General features: G+C 41.6%; 1 protein-coding gene across 2 annotated transcripts in view; it reads left to right on the top strand.

Moving 5' to 3' along the window:
- map1ab (microtubule-associated protein 1Ab) overlaps positions 1–18,762 on the top strand; it is a 71,291-nt gene extending 52,529 nt beyond the window's left edge. For both annotated transcript variants that reach the window (XM_029114916.2, XM_029114917.2), the window contains exons 3-7: positions 990–1,072; positions 1,239–1,376; positions 1,564–12,997; positions 13,272–13,504; positions 13,819–18,762. In XM_029114916.2, coding sequence (XP_028970749.2) covers positions 990–1,072; positions 1,239–1,376; positions 1,564–12,997; positions 13,272–13,504; positions 13,819–13,974 — 12,044 coding nt within the window. In that variant the 3' untranslated portion in view covers positions 13,975–18,762. The remainder of the gene's footprint in view (positions 1–989; positions 1,073–1,238; positions 1,377–1,563; positions 12,998–13,271; positions 13,505–13,818) is intronic.
- The last annotated feature ends 1,115 nt before the right edge of the window (positions 18,763–19,877 follow it).

Genomic DNA, 19,877 nt, shown 5'->3' with positions numbered 1-19,877 from the left:
TTCCAGGATTTCCTCTTTTACCAAGACTTTCCTCTCAGTCCCATAATCCAATAATCTCCACCTTGCAGGTAGCAGGCAATATGAAGCTGACACTGTAGAGCTCTTCAAAAGCAAATAAACGTTGACAGTGCAGATATCAAAAGAATGTCCAGGGGATGTAGAGTAAATTCAAAGTGGATTGCAGAGTCACTAAGTTCCCTTTGTTATTGGCGGCTTCTATTAGTATTGTCTGTATTGGTACTTAAACAAAAGTGAATTAATGGCACACATTTGAACACAGTCTGTAAAATGCTGATTGAATTTGCAATGGGAGAATCAGCATTATGTTCACTGCGTAATATATGATGTATTATATTTGCAATCATTAAGACATCAATCAGCAATGTTCTACTAAATTCTGTCCGTTTACTGCATTGACTGATATTCTATACAGTGATATGATATTGACAAATAACCTGAAAAGCATATGTTTTTTACATGTGATAATATTTGCCAAACATTCTGAAAAATTGGTCCAGCATTGAAGCTATGTCATGCAATTTCACATTAGGTATTATCCCATTTTAAAATCTCTTGCATGAAAATACCAATAGCTGTTCTTAACTCTGTTCTGAATTCAAACCTCAGCCAGTAGACATTGGTGACCTATTTCCTATTACAACTTTTGTTCTTGCCTAGATGCACTTTAGTGTGGGCTGTCTATTAGTGTCTGCCCCACATACAGACACCATGCAGAACACAGTACTAAATCTCCCTGACTCAAAGAGGTTTTTACAGATAAACTCTGGATGCCCTCCAGCAGGATGTATTCGGAGCACTACTGCTCAGACTCTGGCAAGATTCTCAGTAGTCTCTTAAGTTGTTGACCTGTGCCAATGTTGGTTATATCTAGAAGGATTTGAAAGGAACACTTCAAAGCAACCACATGAAAGATGTTGACAAAACACGTCTGGCCTCTCTCTTCATGTTTGGTTTTCTTGCCCCTGTAGGACAAAGGACTCTTCATCACAAAAGTGATGTCCTAGAGACTGTGGTGTTAGTCAACCCATCAGAGCATTCAGTTGCTTCAGAGGTGCGTTCCAAGAAATATGATCTGGTTCCATTTTATTTCACCATACTTTATGGTTTACCAAAGTACATTTCTTTATTAATATGGTTGCCTAATTGATATAAAATAATAATATGTTTATCTTGTGGCTGTGTCCAATAACTATTGACCATGGTGTTCTCTGCCCCAGATCCAGTCTTTAGTGACAGACTCAGCAGGACATAAGCTCCTGGTCCTGAGTGGGCAGAACTCAGACCACGGTGACCTGCTTCTCCAAACTGGGGTTTTCACATATCAGAGCTTCTTACAGATCTTTGCTGATCCTGGGGTGAGTTGTTTTGGCATTGTTGACTAGTATATAGCACAAAAAATAAAATAATTTTTGAATATTAGATTATAACTTAACAACAGATATGATATATTCTTCCCATCAACCTTCTGGGCAAGTCATCCAGTATTTTTTTTATACATCAGCACTGACCTTGGGCTTGTTTCTATCACAAATTTTTCTGTAGGTCAGTTATTCCCTGGGCGAAGCAGCCCCCGAGCAGCGGGCCACACTTACTGTCTCCTGCCGAGCAGAGGTGGGCTGGAGCTCCTTGGGGCAGCTGCAGCAATTCCGGGAGTTCCTGGAGTACAAACTGAACCCTGAGCCTGTGCTCCCCAAGATGGAGGGTGTTACAGAGTTCACGGAGTACATCTCCGAGACGGTGGATGTGCCTTCGCCCTTTGACCTCCTGGAGCCTCCCACATCTGGAGGCTTCCTGAAACTGTCCAGGCCCTGTTGCTACATCTTTCCTGGGGGGAGGGGGGACTCTGCCCTTTTTGCAGTCAACGGCTTTAACATTCTAGTGGATGGAGGCTCTGAACGGAAATCATGCTTTTGGAAGCTAGTCAGACACTTGGACCGCATCGACTCAATTCTACTCACTCACATTGGTGCAGACAATCTGCCAGGCATCAACGGGCTGCTTCAGAGAAAAATAGCAGAGCAGGAGGATGAGCAGTCACAAGGCTCAACCACCTATAGTGACTGGATGAAGAACCTGATCTCCCCAGAGCTGGGTGTAATCTTCTTTAATGTACCAGAGAAACTACGTATGCCAGAATCAAACCTAAAGGTCAAGCGCAGCATCGAGGAGGCCTCACTCACGCTGCAGTACCTCAACAAACTCGGAATCAAGCCAGAGCCTCTCTGCAGACTGGTCAGTAACACTATTGAGCCCTTTACCCTTTTCCATAAGATGGGAGTGGGCAAGTTAGACATGTATGTTCTGAACCCCGTCAAGGACAGCAAGGAGATGCAGTTTCTAATGCAGAAGTGGGCGGGTAACAGCAAGGCCAAAACAGGCATTGTGCTGCCCAATGGAAAAGAGGGAGAAATATCTGTACCTTACCTGACATCAGTTACAGCATTAGTTGTGTGGCTTCCTGCCAATCCAGCAGAAAAGATTGTGAGAGTGCTGTTTCCTGGAAATGCACCACAAAACAAAATCCTGGAGGGGCTAGAGAAATTAAAGCACCTTGACTTCTTGCGATACCCAGTAGCAACACAAAAAGACATAGCCTCAGGGGCTCCACCCTCTGTTCTAAAACAGACCAAGTTGAAGCAAAGAACAGACAGCAAAGAAAGTCTGAAATCATCCCCCAAGATTACAAAAGTGTCTAAGAAAGAGGCAGACGATGAGGTATCAGCAACCACAGAGGCAAAGAGTGACTCTGTAAAGGAGAACAAGATAGAGAAAAAGGAGGAGAAGAAACTTAAGGAGAATGAAAAACCCGCAAAAATACTAAAATCCAAGACAGATGCACCGGAAAAGAAAAAACTATTGAAGGAGAAATCCTTGAAAAAACACTCAAAGGAAAGGGCCACCAAGATGGATGAAAAAAAAGACAAAGAAAAAAAAGAGATCAAGAAAATCAAGAAAGATGACCCAGCCAAAAAAGATGAAAAAAAAGATCCCAAAATTGAAAAGAAAAAGGATACCTCTAAACCAGAGCTGAGAAAGATAACAAAACCTGACCTAAAGCCCCTCACACCAGAGGTCAGAAAGACCCTGCATAGGGCAAAGGTGTCAAGTAAGCCCAAAACTGACAAAAGCAAAGTCAAAGCGCCTAAGGCAGAGCCTGCTGAAACCAAAACTGAAAAACACACAGAGGAGACCACTCTCCCTGAGCCACTACAGAATGGAGCTGTTGAGGGCATTACTGCTTCCTCCACTCCAGAGGATCTTACCAAAGATTTTGAGGGGTTAAAACAAGATGAGATATTATCAGAGCCACCAGAAAGTGCAGTGGAGACACCTGCAGAGGAAAGCATGGTTGAATCCCTTAACCAGGAAGAGGAGAAAGAACCGGAATCTGTCTCTCAAACCCCACCACGCACACAATCTCCAGAGAAAGGAGCAGATATGGAGGTGGAAGATGAGATTGAATTAGTAAGCAAAGAGGGCAAATTACAAGCAGAGGAGGTAGAAATATATGAGGATGAAGGAGCTGCCATTGAGGATGAGGAGGAAGAAGAAGGAATGATTGCAGAGAGAAAAACTGTAGAAGAAGAGGAAGATATGGGGATTGGGGAGGAGGAAGATGACTCAAAAGACAATGTAAAAGATAATGGGCTCGACAGGAAGCATGAGGTGGAGGAAATGGAGAAAGCTGAAAAACACATAGCTATTGAAGTAACTAAAGAGGAAAGCAGAAAGTCTCCATCCCAGGAGAAAGAAGAGGTAGGAATTGAAGAAGCTGTTGAAAAGGCTGAGCTGGAAGAGGTGGAAGATTTAGATGTAATAGCAGATGTAGAATTCAAACCTGACATGGAAGGCAAAGAAATATTGCCCAAGGACTGGGATAGCAAAGTTATTGAAATGCCTTCTGGAACCAAAGAGGAGGAAGAGGAAGATGAGGAGGGCTACATCTCAAACATAGGAGGTGCTACGGCTGACATAGCATCAACATTGCAAGGAGCTACAGCAGCTGAACCCATGTCTTTCATTCAAGATGAAACCATTCCTGCTTACTCTGAAACTGAACAGACCATTTCTGATGAAGAGATTCACGAGGAAGCTGAAGATAGGATACCACATCTCCAATATGAAGTGGGTTCATATGACATCTCTGTCCCAGATCAGACAGGTTCATTTGACTCCATCCACGGAATGAAAGAGATGCAAGCGGCAGCTATGATTGATGTAACAGCCAAAGGTTTCATTTGTGGACATGAGCAAGTATCTGTATTCACAAACATAGCCGCACCTTTGGCAGAGGAGGAACATGTTTCCTCTGCCACATCCATCACAGAGTATGACAAATTGTCTTCTTTCCCTACCTCTATTGCAGAAGACCAATCAGTGGCCTCCGTCACTACACCTCAGACTGAAGAAACAGGCAAAAGCTCACTTCTTCTTGACACTGTAAACAGTGTTCCCCTGGCAACTCCAACCGAGGCCACACATGCAAAAGAACACTTACACTCTGCTGGGACCATCTCACCAACATCCTCTTTAGAGGATGACAAGTGTTCAAAGTCACCTCCATCTGAGGAGTGCCTGCCTGTTGTCTCTGACGTAAAGACAGAGGCTAAGGTCATTAAGACTCACAATGAAGAAGAGGACGAGGATGAAGAAGATGAAGATCAAACTCCTAACATAGACATTTCACTTGGAAAACTCCAGGAGAGCTATTCCTCCCCACAAACACTCCATGATAGAGAAATAGATGTGGATAAGTCCCCTGCCTTTGAGTCTCCTGTCTCTAAACATGTTCAGGATTTGAAGCTGGATCACTCACCAGTTGCGTCCAAAGAAGATATCACAACAGTGACACCTTCAAAACCAATGTCACCACCACCCTCTTTTTCAAAGCCGTTAAGATCAGACTCTGTTACTTCAGAAGGTGAAGAGCGATGCTTCAGTCCAGATGATAGCACTGTGAAAATGGCTTCTCCCACACAATCTGGACCCCCCAGTGCAACCCACTCCCCAATCGAGTCTCCAACTCACTCTCCACTTCATCAGTTGCCTGTGGAGGAACATACCAAGGCCTTCCCAGGACTGGAGCATCAAACAAAGGAGAATGTTCATGATTCAGCCACCAAAACAGAAGATAAGGATGCAAAGAAAGATGAAGTGGAAAAGGAAGATAAAGAGATTAAAAATAAAACAATGGACACTGACATCAAGTTGACTGAGTCAGACACACTACCAACTATGAAGAAATCATTTGAAAAAGACTTGCCTGCAACAAAAGTGGAGGAAAAGTATGTTATCCACCTTTCCGAAGATGAGATCCAACAGAAACAAGAGACTCTTATCTCAGAGTCAGCCAAAGAGGAATCTTCCATATCACTAAATAAATGTCTGACTGAAGACATTTCTAGTGGTAAGGCTACACTAAGACAAAGTGATGACGAAGATGATAAAACATATCTAGAGAAAGAATCCAAAGTGTGCAGTAAAGCTAAATTCCCAAAGGAGAAGGAAAGTAGCTTCTTAGATGATGATGATGATGATACTTCTGATCTAAAACACATAGAAACATATTTAAATGAGGAAGACACAGAAAGAGAGGATACTAATAAGGCTAAAATGACCAAGGAAGTAAATAAAGAGGATAAAGAAAAAGAAGACATGTTTGAGACTATAAAAGAAGAAAAGAAAGTATGTACTTCTATGGCTGAACCGATCAGAGAAGATGAAGTTGAACTAGTTAAAGAAAAAGATGACATTCATGAAGTTAAACCTATCAAGGATGAAAAGACAGAAACAGAAAAGGTTGGTACTGCTGAAGTGGAACATTTCAAAGAATATAAGGATGAAAAAGTTTATGTAGCTGAACCCATTCATGAACAGATGAAAAATGCTGAAATGGTTGGGACTACTGATGGTGAACCAATCCTGGAACACAAAGTTGAGAAATTGAAAGAAACACATGACATTCATGATGCTCAGCCCATAAATGAAGAGAAGAAAGAAAAGTTTGAAGTTAAGGAACAAGAAAAAGAAGACATGTTAGAGACCATGAAAGAAGAAAAGAAAGAAATGTTTGCTAATTTTGAACCAATCGGGGAAGATGAAGTTGAGAAAGTAAAAGAAAAATATGACAGTCATGAAGCTGAACCTATCAAAGTAGATAAAAATCTGAAATTGAAGGAAAAAGATGACATTCATGAAGCTGAAGAAAAAGAGGACAAGTTGGAGACCATCAAGGAAGAAAAGAAAGAAACAGAAAAATATACAATTTATGACACAGAACAAATGAAGGATGATAAAGATGAGAATGTAAAGGAAAAATTTGAAATTCGTGAAGCTGAAGTCATCAAGGAAGAGAAAACTGTTACAGAAAACGTTGGGACTACTGAAGCTGAAGAATTCAAGGAAAAGAAAGATGAGAAAGAGAAAGAAGAACAAGACATGTTTGGGACAGTCAAGGAAGAGAAGAAAGAAATCGAAAAAGATCTAACTTCTGACACTGAACCTATCATGGCAGATAAAGAGGAGAATGTGAATAAAAACTATTACATTAATGAAGCTGAAGCCATGAATGAAGAGAAGAAAGAAACTGAAAAAGCTGGCACCACTAAAGCTGAAGCTTTTAAGGAAGACATAAAGAAAGAAAATGGAAACATTTTGGAGATGGTCAAGGAAGAGATAAAAGAAACAGAAACATATTTAACTTCTGACACAGAACCCATTGAGCAAGATAAAGATGAGGAAGGAAAGGAAAAAGATCAAATTCATAGTGCTGAAGTCATTAATGCAGAGACACAAGAAACAGAAAAATACAATATTTCTGAGGCTGAGCCCATAAAGGAAGAGAAGAAAGACAAAGAGAGTGAAATATATTACCACACTGAGCTTGGAACTACAAAAGAACTACAAAAGAAACAAAATGAAATACAAGATACATCTCTGTCTGAAGTGGTGCCAGCCCTAGACTCCAAAACGATGGAACAAACAGAGACTGAAAAAGATACCTCTGTGGCTCAACTCATGAAAGATGAGAAGAAAGAGAAGGATGATACTTGTAAAACCGATGCCACCAAAGAGGAACAGATGGAGAGTGAACATACTCTTCAGTCAGAACCAATTAAAGAAGAGAAACATATGTTTCACACTGAACTGACAAAAGAAAAAACATTTGAAAAAGAGATGGATACCATCTACAGTACATCAGCAAAAGCAGAGCAAATAGAAGAGGAAAGAGATACTTCTGACAATGTGCAAATAGAAACACATAAAGATAGGTTTGAAACTGAACCAACTAAAGAACAGCACAGGGAGGACAAGTATGATACTAGAATGGCTGAGTCCACCAAGATGATCCAGAAAGAAACAGAAAGGGTACATGCCTTAGAGACTGAACGTAGTCAGGAAGATGCAATAGAGAAAGAAAAAGATGATTCTTATGTGGCTGAAGTCAGTAAAGAACAGAAGATGGAAAAGGAGAAAGAAAAAGAAGATATTAGTGATTTTGAAGACAGCAAAGATGAGAAAAGAGAGAAAGATAGAGACGAAAGTTATGAAGCTGAACCCATTAAAACAGAAGAATTGTCAATACACAATAAAATCGTCAAAGATGAGAAGAGCCCAAAAAAGACAGAAATATACGATTCCCATGAGTTTGAACCTAATAAAGTGGAGAAATGGGAGAAAGAGAAAGAAGAGGTGCAAGAGAAAGATCTAAAAGAGGCCACACAGATTACCATGTTAGAAAAACTTGAGGTGACGTCTGCGATCAAGCTTGAATCTACATTTCAGGTTCAATATTCAGATGGAGATGAGGAAGATGATGATGATGAGGAAGATGAAAAGGAACCCATTTGTATGGGTGGTGCGGGCTCAAGACCTTTATCAGTAGAACCTAGACAATCAGAGCACGATTTAATGTCTCAAGACCTGCTCTCAAGTCAGTCATCAGAGAATGTGCTTAGTGACCAAATAAAGGATAGCAACTCTGGACAGACCATAGGGAGTGTGTCTTCACTATCAAAATGCGAGCCCTCTGCTGATCAAGACCTCAAAGAGAAGCGTGTAGAACCTGTACTAGAAAAGGGCATAAAAACAACTGAGTCCACATCAGAACCCCATCCTAACGAAGAGTCTACCATTGTGTTCCCTACCTTGAAAGAGGAGACAGTTTCTGCAATTTCGACCATCAAAGTAGAGCCAGCCTCAGATTCCACTTCCGACAAAAAGCCTTTAGGTTCCACTGATATCCAGGCTTTTTGTTCGACACTCTCTAGCACTGATGGCCAGGCTTTAAGTTCGACACTCTCTAGCACTGATGGCCAGGCTTTAAGTTCGACACTCTCTAGCACTGATGGCCAGGCTTTAAGTTCGACACTCTCTAGCACTGATGGCCAGGCTTTAGGTTCGACACTCTCTAGCACTGATGGCCATGCTTTAAGTTCGACACTCTCTAGCACTGACAGCCAGGCTTTAAGTTCGACACTCTCTAGCACTGACGGCCATGCTTTAAGTTCGACATTCCCTAGCACTGATGTCCAGGCTTTAAGTTCGACACTCTCTAGCACTGATGGCCATGCTTTAAGTTCGACACTCTCTAGCACTGAAGACCAGGCTTTAAGTTCGACACTCTCTAGCACTGATGGCCATGCTTTAAGTTCGACACTCTCTAGCACTGAAGACCAGGCTTTAAGTTCGACACTCTCTAGCACTGACGGCCAGGCTTTAAGTTCGACACTCCATAGCACTGATGGCCAGGCTTTATGTCCGACACTCTCTACCACTGACAGCCAGGCTTTAAGTTTGACACTCCCTAGGAGTGACGGCCAGGCTTTAAGTTCCACGCTCTCTAGCAATGATGGCCAGGCTTTAAGTTCCACACTCTCTAAGACTGACAGCCAGGCCATTGTGGAGGAATCCACCCAGCATGAAACACTGCTGCTTTCCATCACAACAAGCATAGACTCAGTTAATACAGATGAAAAGCATGTTTCTAAAAAAGAAGATGAGAAACCAGGCAAGGAAGCTGAAAGGGAGATGGAAAAAGAGCGTGAGGTTGCTTCCCCAGGGCACACACAACCGTCTTCTTATTTTGTCCTGGATAAAGATTCTGAGAAGGTTCCAGAAGAAGTAGGCTACACTGATAGTACAAAAGCAGATAGTATGGAACACTTGGAAGGTTTTTACAAAATGACAACAGAGAAAGAAACGTTCAGTGTGAGCTCACAAGAGGAATATCCAGGTTTTGTTGCATCTAAGTATGAACCATATGAAAAGCCAGTTTCTGAAGAGCAGGACTCAGATTATAAAGAACACAGTGAGGTTTCAGTAGAGTTTGACCAGTCAACAGAAATTGGTATTGATGATAATAGGAGAGCTAGACAGGCAGATGCTGGCGCGGCTGCATTCTACTCAGAGGACGAGGAAAAAGAAGAACCGCTGTCATTCAGCAGAGTTGATTACACCCCTCCACCTTTCACAGAGAGCGAAAGAAGCCTTCCTTGCAAACCAAGTGCCTTCCCTGAACAAAATGACAAAGAGAAGGGTCAAGAAGAAGAGAGTGACAGGAAGGAGGGACAAGCTACACCAGATGTAGAGAACAGCTTTGCATATACAGAGATTCAAGACAACAAATCCACCCCAGCAGCTGAACCATGCTCATTTGCTTTCAGTCTCAAAGAAGATAAACCTGAAAAGGTTGAGAAGGAGAAAGACGAGATTAATGTCAGTTTCGAGTCCACCCCTCAAACATCTACAGCAAAGACAGACAAGACTGGAACATCTCCCAGCGCAGAGGAGTATTTCCCAGTCCAATCAGGCCGAAAGGAAACATCCTCCCCCTCATGGAGTCAATCCAACCTCAGTACCCAAGCCTCAGCTACTGCCATGCATTTTGAAGAAGTTCCTGAGAAACAGACCACTGAGAAGGAGAAAATGAAGGAAAAAGATGACCCGGTGAAAGACAAAGTAGATTCATCTGATAGTGAGAAAGCAGACTCTCCATCCGGTCGCTACTCACCAGCAGAGAAAGACATGCTTCAAGCATTGCCAAAGGAAAAGGACAATCAGGCTTCTGCTACATATTCAGGACAGGTCATAAATGATAATGTTCTTGCGTCTGAGTATACAGAAATTGGAAGCTCTCTCAGCAGCAAATCTACAATGGAATATTATGGACCAGACACTCCAGTTAGTGTAGATAAGAGTCTACTGGTGGTAGGAGAAGATTATGAGGATGATGAGGAAGAAGATGATGATGAGGAAGAAGAAGTAGCCAGTGATCTAGATGTGGAGAAGGGTGCGAGAGAACAGTCTGAAAAAGAAATCTGTAAAACCACATTGGATGATAAAATTACTTCTGAACTTCCTGTGACAAAGGAAGAGGAAAAGAACAAGGAGACTTACTCACCCAAACCTGATCTCAGCCTTCTCAAAAAAGAAGAACCTTCCCTAGCAACAAGCAGCCCTCCACTGGTTGAAACTGCAGATTCCCTTTTGAAGAATGTATTATGTGCCTCGCCACTCCAGTCTTACAGTTGCACTGCAACTGAACAAGCGGGATCAGAGTATTCAGAGGACAGCCAGGTGGGGATAAAGGCAGAGAGGTTTGACAGTCTTGACCTATCTCTGCCCACCAAGTCCAGTGAAGTTGAAGAGTACAGCAAGAAAGAGATTGAAGCAGAAAGACAGATAACCCCAGAAACTGTTTGTATAAAACCAGAGGAAATGTCTTTGTCTTGTCTGTCATCTGCATCATCTTCTTTATTAACCAGCCACCAGTTTGGGGAGGAGGTAGAGGCCTCCTGTGAGTATTCTTCATTCAAAGATGAAGACTCTTCAGTCATTCAATCAACCTTCACAACCTCAGGGGTAATGTTAAAGGATGATTACCTAGAGCCATCTGAAAAGCTTACCTCAACAACTATAACTACATTCAGCCTTACAACAGTCTCTCCAGTCTTAGCCACCCCAGCCAAAGGCTCTTCTGAACAAAATACATCATCCAGCCCTGAAATGGACAAGGGTCAGACGTCAGATGCCTTCCTTAAACTTGAGGGGATTATTGAAACAAAATCCAAAACACATGCTGGAGCTTCAGAGCCACTAAGTTCCCAGCTGTCCAAACATGAAGAAACCACGTCCACTTCAGTGGCTCTCTTTGATGTTTCCCCACTGCAAAGAGCTGACTCTTCTGACAGAGAATCCCAGGGATCAGTTGGCAGCAAAGACTCCTACACTTACGAAATGGAGGACTGTACTCTTCCATGCCGTATTGAATGCCAGAAATCTTCAGCGACAGAGCAAAAAGAAGGACTCACCTCTAGTACAGCCACAGCAGTGTCCCAATCTGATATTGTAACAATACCACAGCAGTCAACTGAAGCCTCTTCCAATGGGCCTACTGAGGTTAGCACATGTCCCCAAGAAAGTACTAGTGAAACTAGCAAAGCCTCTTTTACCACAACATCAGATATGAAAAGCAACGAGGACAAAGAGACAACTGATGAGAAAGGTAAGATGGAAATAAAAGAGAAGGAAAAGAGTGAGAGCAAGGTTGTTACCCTTAAAGAGGATGGCACAATGCTTGAGCAGAAAGAGAAGGAGGAGAAGAAAGAGATGGATGAGAAGAAAGAGGTGACTGAAGAGAAGGAACAGGTAGAGGAGAAGGTGAAAGTTGAGGGACATAAGTTCATAGAGAAAGACTGGGAGGCAGAGAAGAAAGACAAGACTGAAGAAAAGAGTGAGAAAGAGAAGGAAAAGGAAGATGGAGAAAAAGAGGAGCCAAAAACTGAGAAACATGGAGAGAAGATGGCCGAAAGGAGGAGGAGTAGCCTATCTGACTGGGAACTTTTACAAGGGCCGGGTGCCTGTCCAAGTGCACCTCCTCCAGGCTATGAAGACGACAAGGAAGAGGAGGAAGCGTATGAAACAGAAGAACCAGAGGAAGCAGAGGAAGAATATGGTCAAACGCAATGGGCAAGCCCAGGCCAGCCTAGTCTTCTGTCCACAACAGAACATGCACCCCATATAGAGACATCTGGAAAAGCAGAAGGGGAATCTAGTCGTCCCACTGACTTGCCTATGGAGGCAACCTCAACCTCCCCATCTGGTTACTCCCCATGTGAATACAAACACGGTAAAGGGGAGATCTCTCCATCCTTCATCAACCCAAGTCCACACACCCTCTCCAGTGATGATGGTGAAGAGGAGCTTGGAAGTGATCATTCTCGGGAGGGCGATGAAGATGAACGTGAGCAGCACTCAGTCAAGAGAAGGTCTCACAGGCAGACGCGACATCACCCTCAAAGTGGAGTTGCTGAATCTGGAGAGGGCTCACATCCAGTGTCTATGCCTCCTGGTTGCATGGCAGCGGGACTTGGGGTAGCGCTAGCTGGAGAGGAGACGCCCCCCACGTCGGCGAGTGACTCATTAGCATCACAGTCGGACTCAGATGTACCTCCAGAGACAGAGGAGTGCCCATCAATTACAGCAGAGGGTAACCTGGACTCGGACGAAGATGCAGAACACCTGCCGGTAGATAAACTATCTGCCTCTGCTACAGGAGCGGGCCACCAACCCCCCTCTCCTAGATCAGCTGCAAAAGCCCATGACCCCCCACCTGCCCCAATGAAGGACCCCTTCCCCCACCCTCCTCACCCTGATGTGTGCATGGTGGACCCAGAAGCTCTCCCTAATGACTTGAGCAGCTCGGAGAAACTGCTCAAGAAGGACCACAAAACCACTAAGAGCCTACGGAAGGGACTCGGCAAGCCTAAGTCTGCATCCCCAGCCCGGAAGGGGAAGAGATCCACCACCCCTGTGAAGCAGGCCTCTAAGGATTCCTCACCTCGATCGGCGTCTCTTAGGAGGAAGGATCCTGAAAGGAGTTCCAGGCTGACACGGATGTCAGAAGGTCTGGGATCCAAGGGGGAACTACACGCTCCAGGGAAAGGGCTGGTGAATGGTGTCAAAAGCAATTTGGGTAAGGGTTAAAAAATATGTTATTTGACTCAAAATGTATATGTTATTCAATTTTCTTTCACATATTTTGATAAGGTAATTTAGGTTTAAATTCTAATGGTCTACCTTCATTTCAAATTCTCTCCACTGGGCTTTATACATACTTCCCTTTTCCAACTTCCACTTGTTGGACAAGTACATATATTTGTAAGTCTTTAGTTATCCACTGTAAAACGGGAAAATAAATTAGTCAATAGAGACTTCAAACATTTCACATGCTGATCTTCTTCCTTCAGGTACCAACTCCCAAAAATCTAGTTCAGCAGTTCCTCCCGGGCCTCCAATCTACGTGGATCTGGCCTATGTGCCCAACCACTGCAGTGCCAAGAACGTGGACCAGGAGTTCTTCAAGCGTGTGCGTGCAGCGTACTATGTGGTGAGCGGCAACGACCCAGCCGGTGGAGAACCCAGTCGTGGAGTCCTGGATGCCCTGCTGGAGGGCAAGGCCACGTGGGGCTCCAATCTACAGGTGCTGACTCATTCTCTGTGCCTCTGCTGTTGTTGTTTGACTTGTTTTTACATTGTACTGAACTGTACTGAATTTTCTTTGCATTCTGTAAGACTCTCCACAATTATAGTTAATTTTGTTTGCTTTTCTCGCTAAATTATTGAGATTAATGGTTCAGAGAGTTATATTCAAAATGACTTATCTGAATCACTTGTACAATGTTTTCAAAAAATTGCCATTTATTACAGTTACTGAGACATTTTATGGACAGTCAGATTGTAACATTACCTTTATAACCAACTTTGACTCATACATCCTCTATCTCTCTAACCTAGGTCACTCTGATCCCTACACATGACACAGAGGTGACGAGGGACTGGTACCAGCAGACACACGAGAAACAGCAGGACCTGAACATCATGGTCCTGGCCAGCAGTAGCACAGTGGTCATGCAGGACGAATCTTTCCCTGCCTGCAAGATTGAGTTCTAACTTCTGAATCTCTTGCCCTTTCCTCTCATTTGTACCAGAGGTTTTCCTACCCTGTATCTTCTCATAGCCTTGCCTTCTGTCAGCTCTACATTCTGCTCTCACATGGCGTTAGATTCCATTGCATTTGCTGTAGACTTCGGTTGGTGCACTGGATTCCAACTGGTCAATGTCATCTAAGAACAACTACTTACATCAGGCAGAAACAATTATATGCTAGCACGTAAAACCACTTCTTTACTAGATTTGTTCTTATGTATTTTTTCCAGATAACCTCGGCAACATGCACATATACAGTAGTGAGCACGCATATCATCTGTGATGATTGTTATTTTCAGTAGTTTTACTGCACCCAAATCTAAAACTGCACTCACATCTAAATGGACAAAACATTCTAACTAAATGCGCCATCTTAACAATGTGTTGATTTGTCAATTGCTTTGGGGCTCTAGTTCCTAATGCTCTTTGCAAAACTCCTAGTCAGTTAAGATGCTGCACTGTCAAATCACATTCAACCAGAGAATTACCCCAGGAAATGACCATTTTAAAATGTATCATCAAAAGGCCAAAGTGGGTGCCAAAACCACCTCAATATAATTGTTTTTTACACTCCAAATAGGTCCAAAACAGTAAGGGGGGAATAGCTAGTTGTTCTCGATTGTACGCAGACTTCGCACACTGTTGTACAATGGTAGTATTTTTGTAAGTACCATAACTATATATGAGATATTTCTCCTGTTTGGAGAGAATATGTAAGATGCAGCTTGTTATACTATAACATTGGGCTTTATCTGTACTCCAACTATGTCGGCTAGTGTTACAGTAAAAAAGGACTATACCACATTGCTTGATATGAAGTTTTAGGAGGTGCCTTAATGGACCTCTTAGTAGTTTAAGAACCAGCTTTTCTTACTTATTTTCCTCAGTAGTTAAAGCATGATGCTTGCATTTATCTTCCCTTGATAAATTAAGGGTTATTGGCTGTGTGTCTAGTCCTTGAAATCTCCAAGTAGGGAGTAGCCTGTGAACGTACCATACCGTTTGGCTGTGTGCACGCTAGTGAGCGTTAAACTGTAGGCAAATGGATGACATTTCTATAATTACCATATTTCTGCTGGATGTAATGTTTTTCTTTATTAATATGACATCCTCATGGTTTTTCTTGGTTGTATTAGATTAATACTAAGTTACGACATGAACATTATATTATTATTATATGGAGAGGTTATTTTATAATGACACAGCAAATAAGGTTGAATTTCATTTGATCTGTCAGGTCAGAGGCATCTGAGATGAATGTATTGAGATTCCACGTTTGACTTTTTGTCAATTAGTTATATTGTACTGTCCGCTAAGAACTATTGAATAAAGTGATGAAAACTGCAGTGACCCTCAATGGCAAATGTAGCAATGCAGTCTAGAGTGCCCTTGTGAGACTAGGATGTTGTGTGGGTGTTCTTTTACCGAAACATGACTGTGTTGGTAGGCGGTCGCTCTCATGTGCCTTTTGGTTGTGGTATAGTGGGCAAAAAGGTAGGGTTTGAGAGAAGGATTGGCATTCTCTTTGACAGCAGTCATTGAAAGGAAAGAATCCTGGGAGAACAAGAAACTGTGGAGAATATGCAACACTTCAGAATAGCAGACAAATGAACAGCTAATGTCCAGGACTAGGTAGTTAGCATAATATCCATATGGATGTGTCCGGTATGGATGGGTGCTGCTTAAGCCAGCAGATTTAGATGTTTATGAACATGGGCTGGCCATAATTTGTCCCCTATCTTAGTGTCACCCAGAAACGGTGTTAAAACGATAACAAGAAATAGCAAGGATTAGCAAAAATGCTCTTCTCAGAACAGGGAGTAGAAGTGCATAATGGCAGGGAGCGGATCTAGTAAGAGAAACACAGAAAAAAATGATATTATTAAAATAATTCTTTACCATGATGTGAACTATGGTAGCATTTGATTTTAGAACAGGTAGCTACGAAAGCATTCGAAACTATATGTAAATAAATATTACGTTCTTCAGAACTTTTAGGTAAAACCAATGCAGGAAGCTAATCTAAACAAATAACCGCAGTAGATAGTTTCAACTCTAAGATAATATGAAAAAAAGCATGAATGTGATATTGTTGATAGTATTGTGTAGAGATGTGGCATGTAGTCGTGAGTCTTGCAATAGGTCTTAGAATAACGTTTTATGTTGAAGTGTCCACTTGTGTAGAACACAGAGAGACGTTGTTGGGTTTTGAAGATGAATGGTTGTGTTTTTATGCTGAGTTAGCAAGTGTGTGAATGTTGGTTAAGCAGAGGCGGAGCTCCTTTATCGCAATACTCATTGAAGCTCATTAAAAATATGATTTTTTTGCATTCATTTCCATAGAGCTTATAATCACTTTTTGAATAATTTGATGTTTTATTTGTTTGTTTTTTAATTTTCTGGGTAGTTGTATTCATCAAGTTGACTTACAATGATCCGTATTAGACTTTTGTTAATTTAAATAGTTTTTCAATATTTCGGTTACATGTAGGACTAACACAACTATGTGTCTTTTTTTTTCAAAAGACAACTAAAAATTTATTTTATAATAAGCATCTGATTTTCCTTATTGTTTTTGAAGAGTTGCTGCGTTGTGTGTTTTGGGACCGTATCTCATAGTCTGCTGTGGAATCCAGGTCGGCAGACAGTCAGAACTGCTGCACATCGATCTGCAAGACTAACATTCTCTCCTATATTGGATTCACAACCAGAGTCTTCTCTTAGGCTTTACCCACAATCCCACTGTCTGCAACCGTCTAGTGCTAGCCTGGGACCAGTGCCACCCTTGTCCCTTTGCTGAACTAAGCACAGCCCCGCTGCGCTGAAAATGCTATACTGTAAGCTTTTAGAACGGAATGCAGGAGAGCCTCCCCGACGTCTGTTCCAAGCCTGGCCCATTCTCTGACTAGCAACGCAGCAGAGCTTGCCGGACACGCAGACCTGGATGAATGTGTACTTTCAGTAGTATTGAGACACTATTCGGTGTGAATGCTTCAGAGTTATTATGCACTGCGATATCGGTGCTGCATGTAACGTTGGATACTGCATGGGCAGGGAGGTCAGAATAGCTGCTACACTGAGGAGAACTCTCAAGGGATATTGAAATGTAGGTTCTTAATCAATGCACAGGGGCGGCAGATAGTCTAGAGGTTAGAGCGTTGGGCCAGTAAACGAAAGGTTTGAATCCTTCAGCCAACAGATGGGGGGAAAATAATCTGTTGTTGGGCCCTTGAGCAAGGCATTCAACAAAAATGACACCTGTAAGTCACTCTGAAAAAAGAGTGTCTTCTAAATTTAAAAAAGGAAGTGTAGCTGCTGCTCTAGCAAAAGCTTATGGGAAGCCAAGTAAACTTCTAAGTGCATTCCCTACAGATAAATGAGAGGCACATAGCCTATCAGAGGTTTTCGGTGAAGGCATAAATATATGGCCTGGATATATTACAATAACACCAAGTGTTTCTAAGCTAATCCTGTCAAACTAACTCAACCCTTTTTGACACTGTACAGAATTAACACTGTATGGACGAGGGGAATCTGAAACAGGGTCAAGATGTTGAAGTTATGTTATGGGTTCTGTGTATGGTCTGATGTGTGTTGTTGTTTGTTTTAAGTTGTGGTGGACCATCTTAATGGCTCAATTCCAAATAACCGGCCTTAGGATCAAGCACCCTGGGGCCTTGGCAGACCGCTGTAAAATGCTCAATACAAATTAAAAAAATAAAATTTCATAGAAGCAGAATGCACTAAACCAGAAATAATATTTTTTGAATGTAGAGTTGGTACTACTCTGAATGCTGCTGGACAAAAACATACAATTGTACACAAATATATCAGAAATCAGTGGAGGACAAGCCTAAGGAAACGACAGACTACTGTACATTACAACTCAGAATGGATATGTCAGTTTATCCATATTGCAGTGTCTGATGCTTTTTTGCAGTTCTGTCCCAATAGGAAAAATGGGATTTCCGACAACACAAAACAGGTTGTCCCATACTTACAGAAACATACACTAACACAGAAAAAGTACTAACTGAAGCTGCAACTTTTTCTTTTCCTGAATATGACTTGAAAACACTGAAACAAAAACATTGAATACAATTTAATGAATGATACATGTACATTAATGTACTGCACACAAATATGTACATACACCTTAAAACAAAAACAAAAAAATAAGCGTAGGATCCTTCTTGTGATACATTTTCATTTTAGCTTATTTTATGAAATGTATGATCAAAACTCCCAAGCCTTGAACAAAGAAACATAGCCAGTGCTTTCTACTCGCAGATGAAGAAGATAACAAAACATATTTCAGTTCCGTCCCTTTCGCCTAAATCTCTTGTCATGAAAAGATAGTCATTTGAACATATATCATTCTCCCATCGTATCTCTCTGCATGTGAATTATTTAGTTATAATCCTGAATGTAATTGTTTATTAACATGGAAATGAAAAGAAAAAATGCTATTTTAAAAAGGTATATTTGAAACTCATTGTCTAAATGGTACTGGGATGGCATAATGTATATGGTTATATTACTGGGCTGTGCTTTACTGTTTTGCCCTGAGATGTTATTATAAAACGTCGTACTACTGTACTTATTCTGTTGTATTCATCTTAGTTCTACAATATTCTGTATCTCTCTCTTTCTCTTTAAATCTAAAATGCTAAACTAGAAGTACTGCAGATTCATTGTAAAAGGGAACCAGCTTGGTGATCACCAATAAAAAATAAATGTATTGAAATCAGACCACCTGTCTATTGTTATTTGGTGTTGTGACGTCTGGATGATTGGGGAGGGAAGAGAAGGACTGGCATATGAAAGCTAGAATAAAATATTTATTTGTTCAAATATTTATATTTTAGTCGGACGCTCCTATCCAAACTGACTTGAATTAGTGAGGACATATATAGTAAAAAGAAGAAATTTATGAAATAACTGTATAACTGTTAATATATTATTCTCTGAAGCTGTCCTAATATAGAAATTCACTAGAAACCCTACAATGAACAATGAATTACATCACAATCCTTGCAGGCTGAAATGACTGAGAAAGGAACCGGGGTCATGCTAGAATGTTCCACATACATTTTGTTGAAGGCTGCGAGGCATAATCATACGTTATGACAGTTTGCCATATAATTTTTCATGTACAGTAGTATCACATTTTTAGGCGCAAGTGTTTAGACTCTTTGGAGAGGTGTGCCATTTATTTTATCTACACAGTCATATTTTACTGCAAGGTTGAGTGAACCTGCTGTTTCTTTACACAAAGCTAACATTTACCACACAGAAGTCAACAATTAGCTTTTTGGAGAACATCACATGCTGAAAACAAAATAAGTAGACTAGTTGGTACCACATGCTTCTTTACACTTACAGAAGACTGATATTACTAAAAGCATCTTCTCTCACACATGATAAAAGTCCTTCCAAAATAAAAACGTTATTAAAACATATTTTCAGGCATTGTGACAAAAAAGTGGACAGAAATACAGTTTTGCCGAAAGAGCAGTGGGCCGAATTCGAACCTAAGCTGCGGCAGTACCTGTGCACTGGTGGCAGCGGACTGGCTCGCTGGACAACCACGGGCAACATTCCAAAGGCCAAACCTGACTAATGACACGGTCTTGACTGTCATTGCTCCGTACAAGAATCAATTAGTAATGTGACATTTATGCCACAAAGTGTCGTCAGCAAGCACAATCTAAAACCAATTTGTTTTCCATCAATTTGTATTGCCTGTCCAACCTGTCCATATGCTTGTTTGGAGTGTCACCACAACCTGTTTGTGTGATAAATAGATGATGCTATTGGTTCTCATTATTACCTTATTTAGGCCTTCTCAGCACCTAGGAATCTGC

Source organism: Esox lucius, chromosome 19 (genome assembly GCF_011004845.1).
Source record: "Esox lucius isolate fEsoLuc1 chromosome 19, fEsoLuc1.pri, whole genome shotgun sequence".
Lineage (NCBI taxonomy): Eukaryota > Metazoa > Chordata > Actinopteri > Esociformes > Esocidae > Esox > Esox lucius.
The sequence above is the reverse complement of the archived record's forward strand: the minus strand, read 5'-3'. Positions and strand labels throughout refer to the sequence as shown.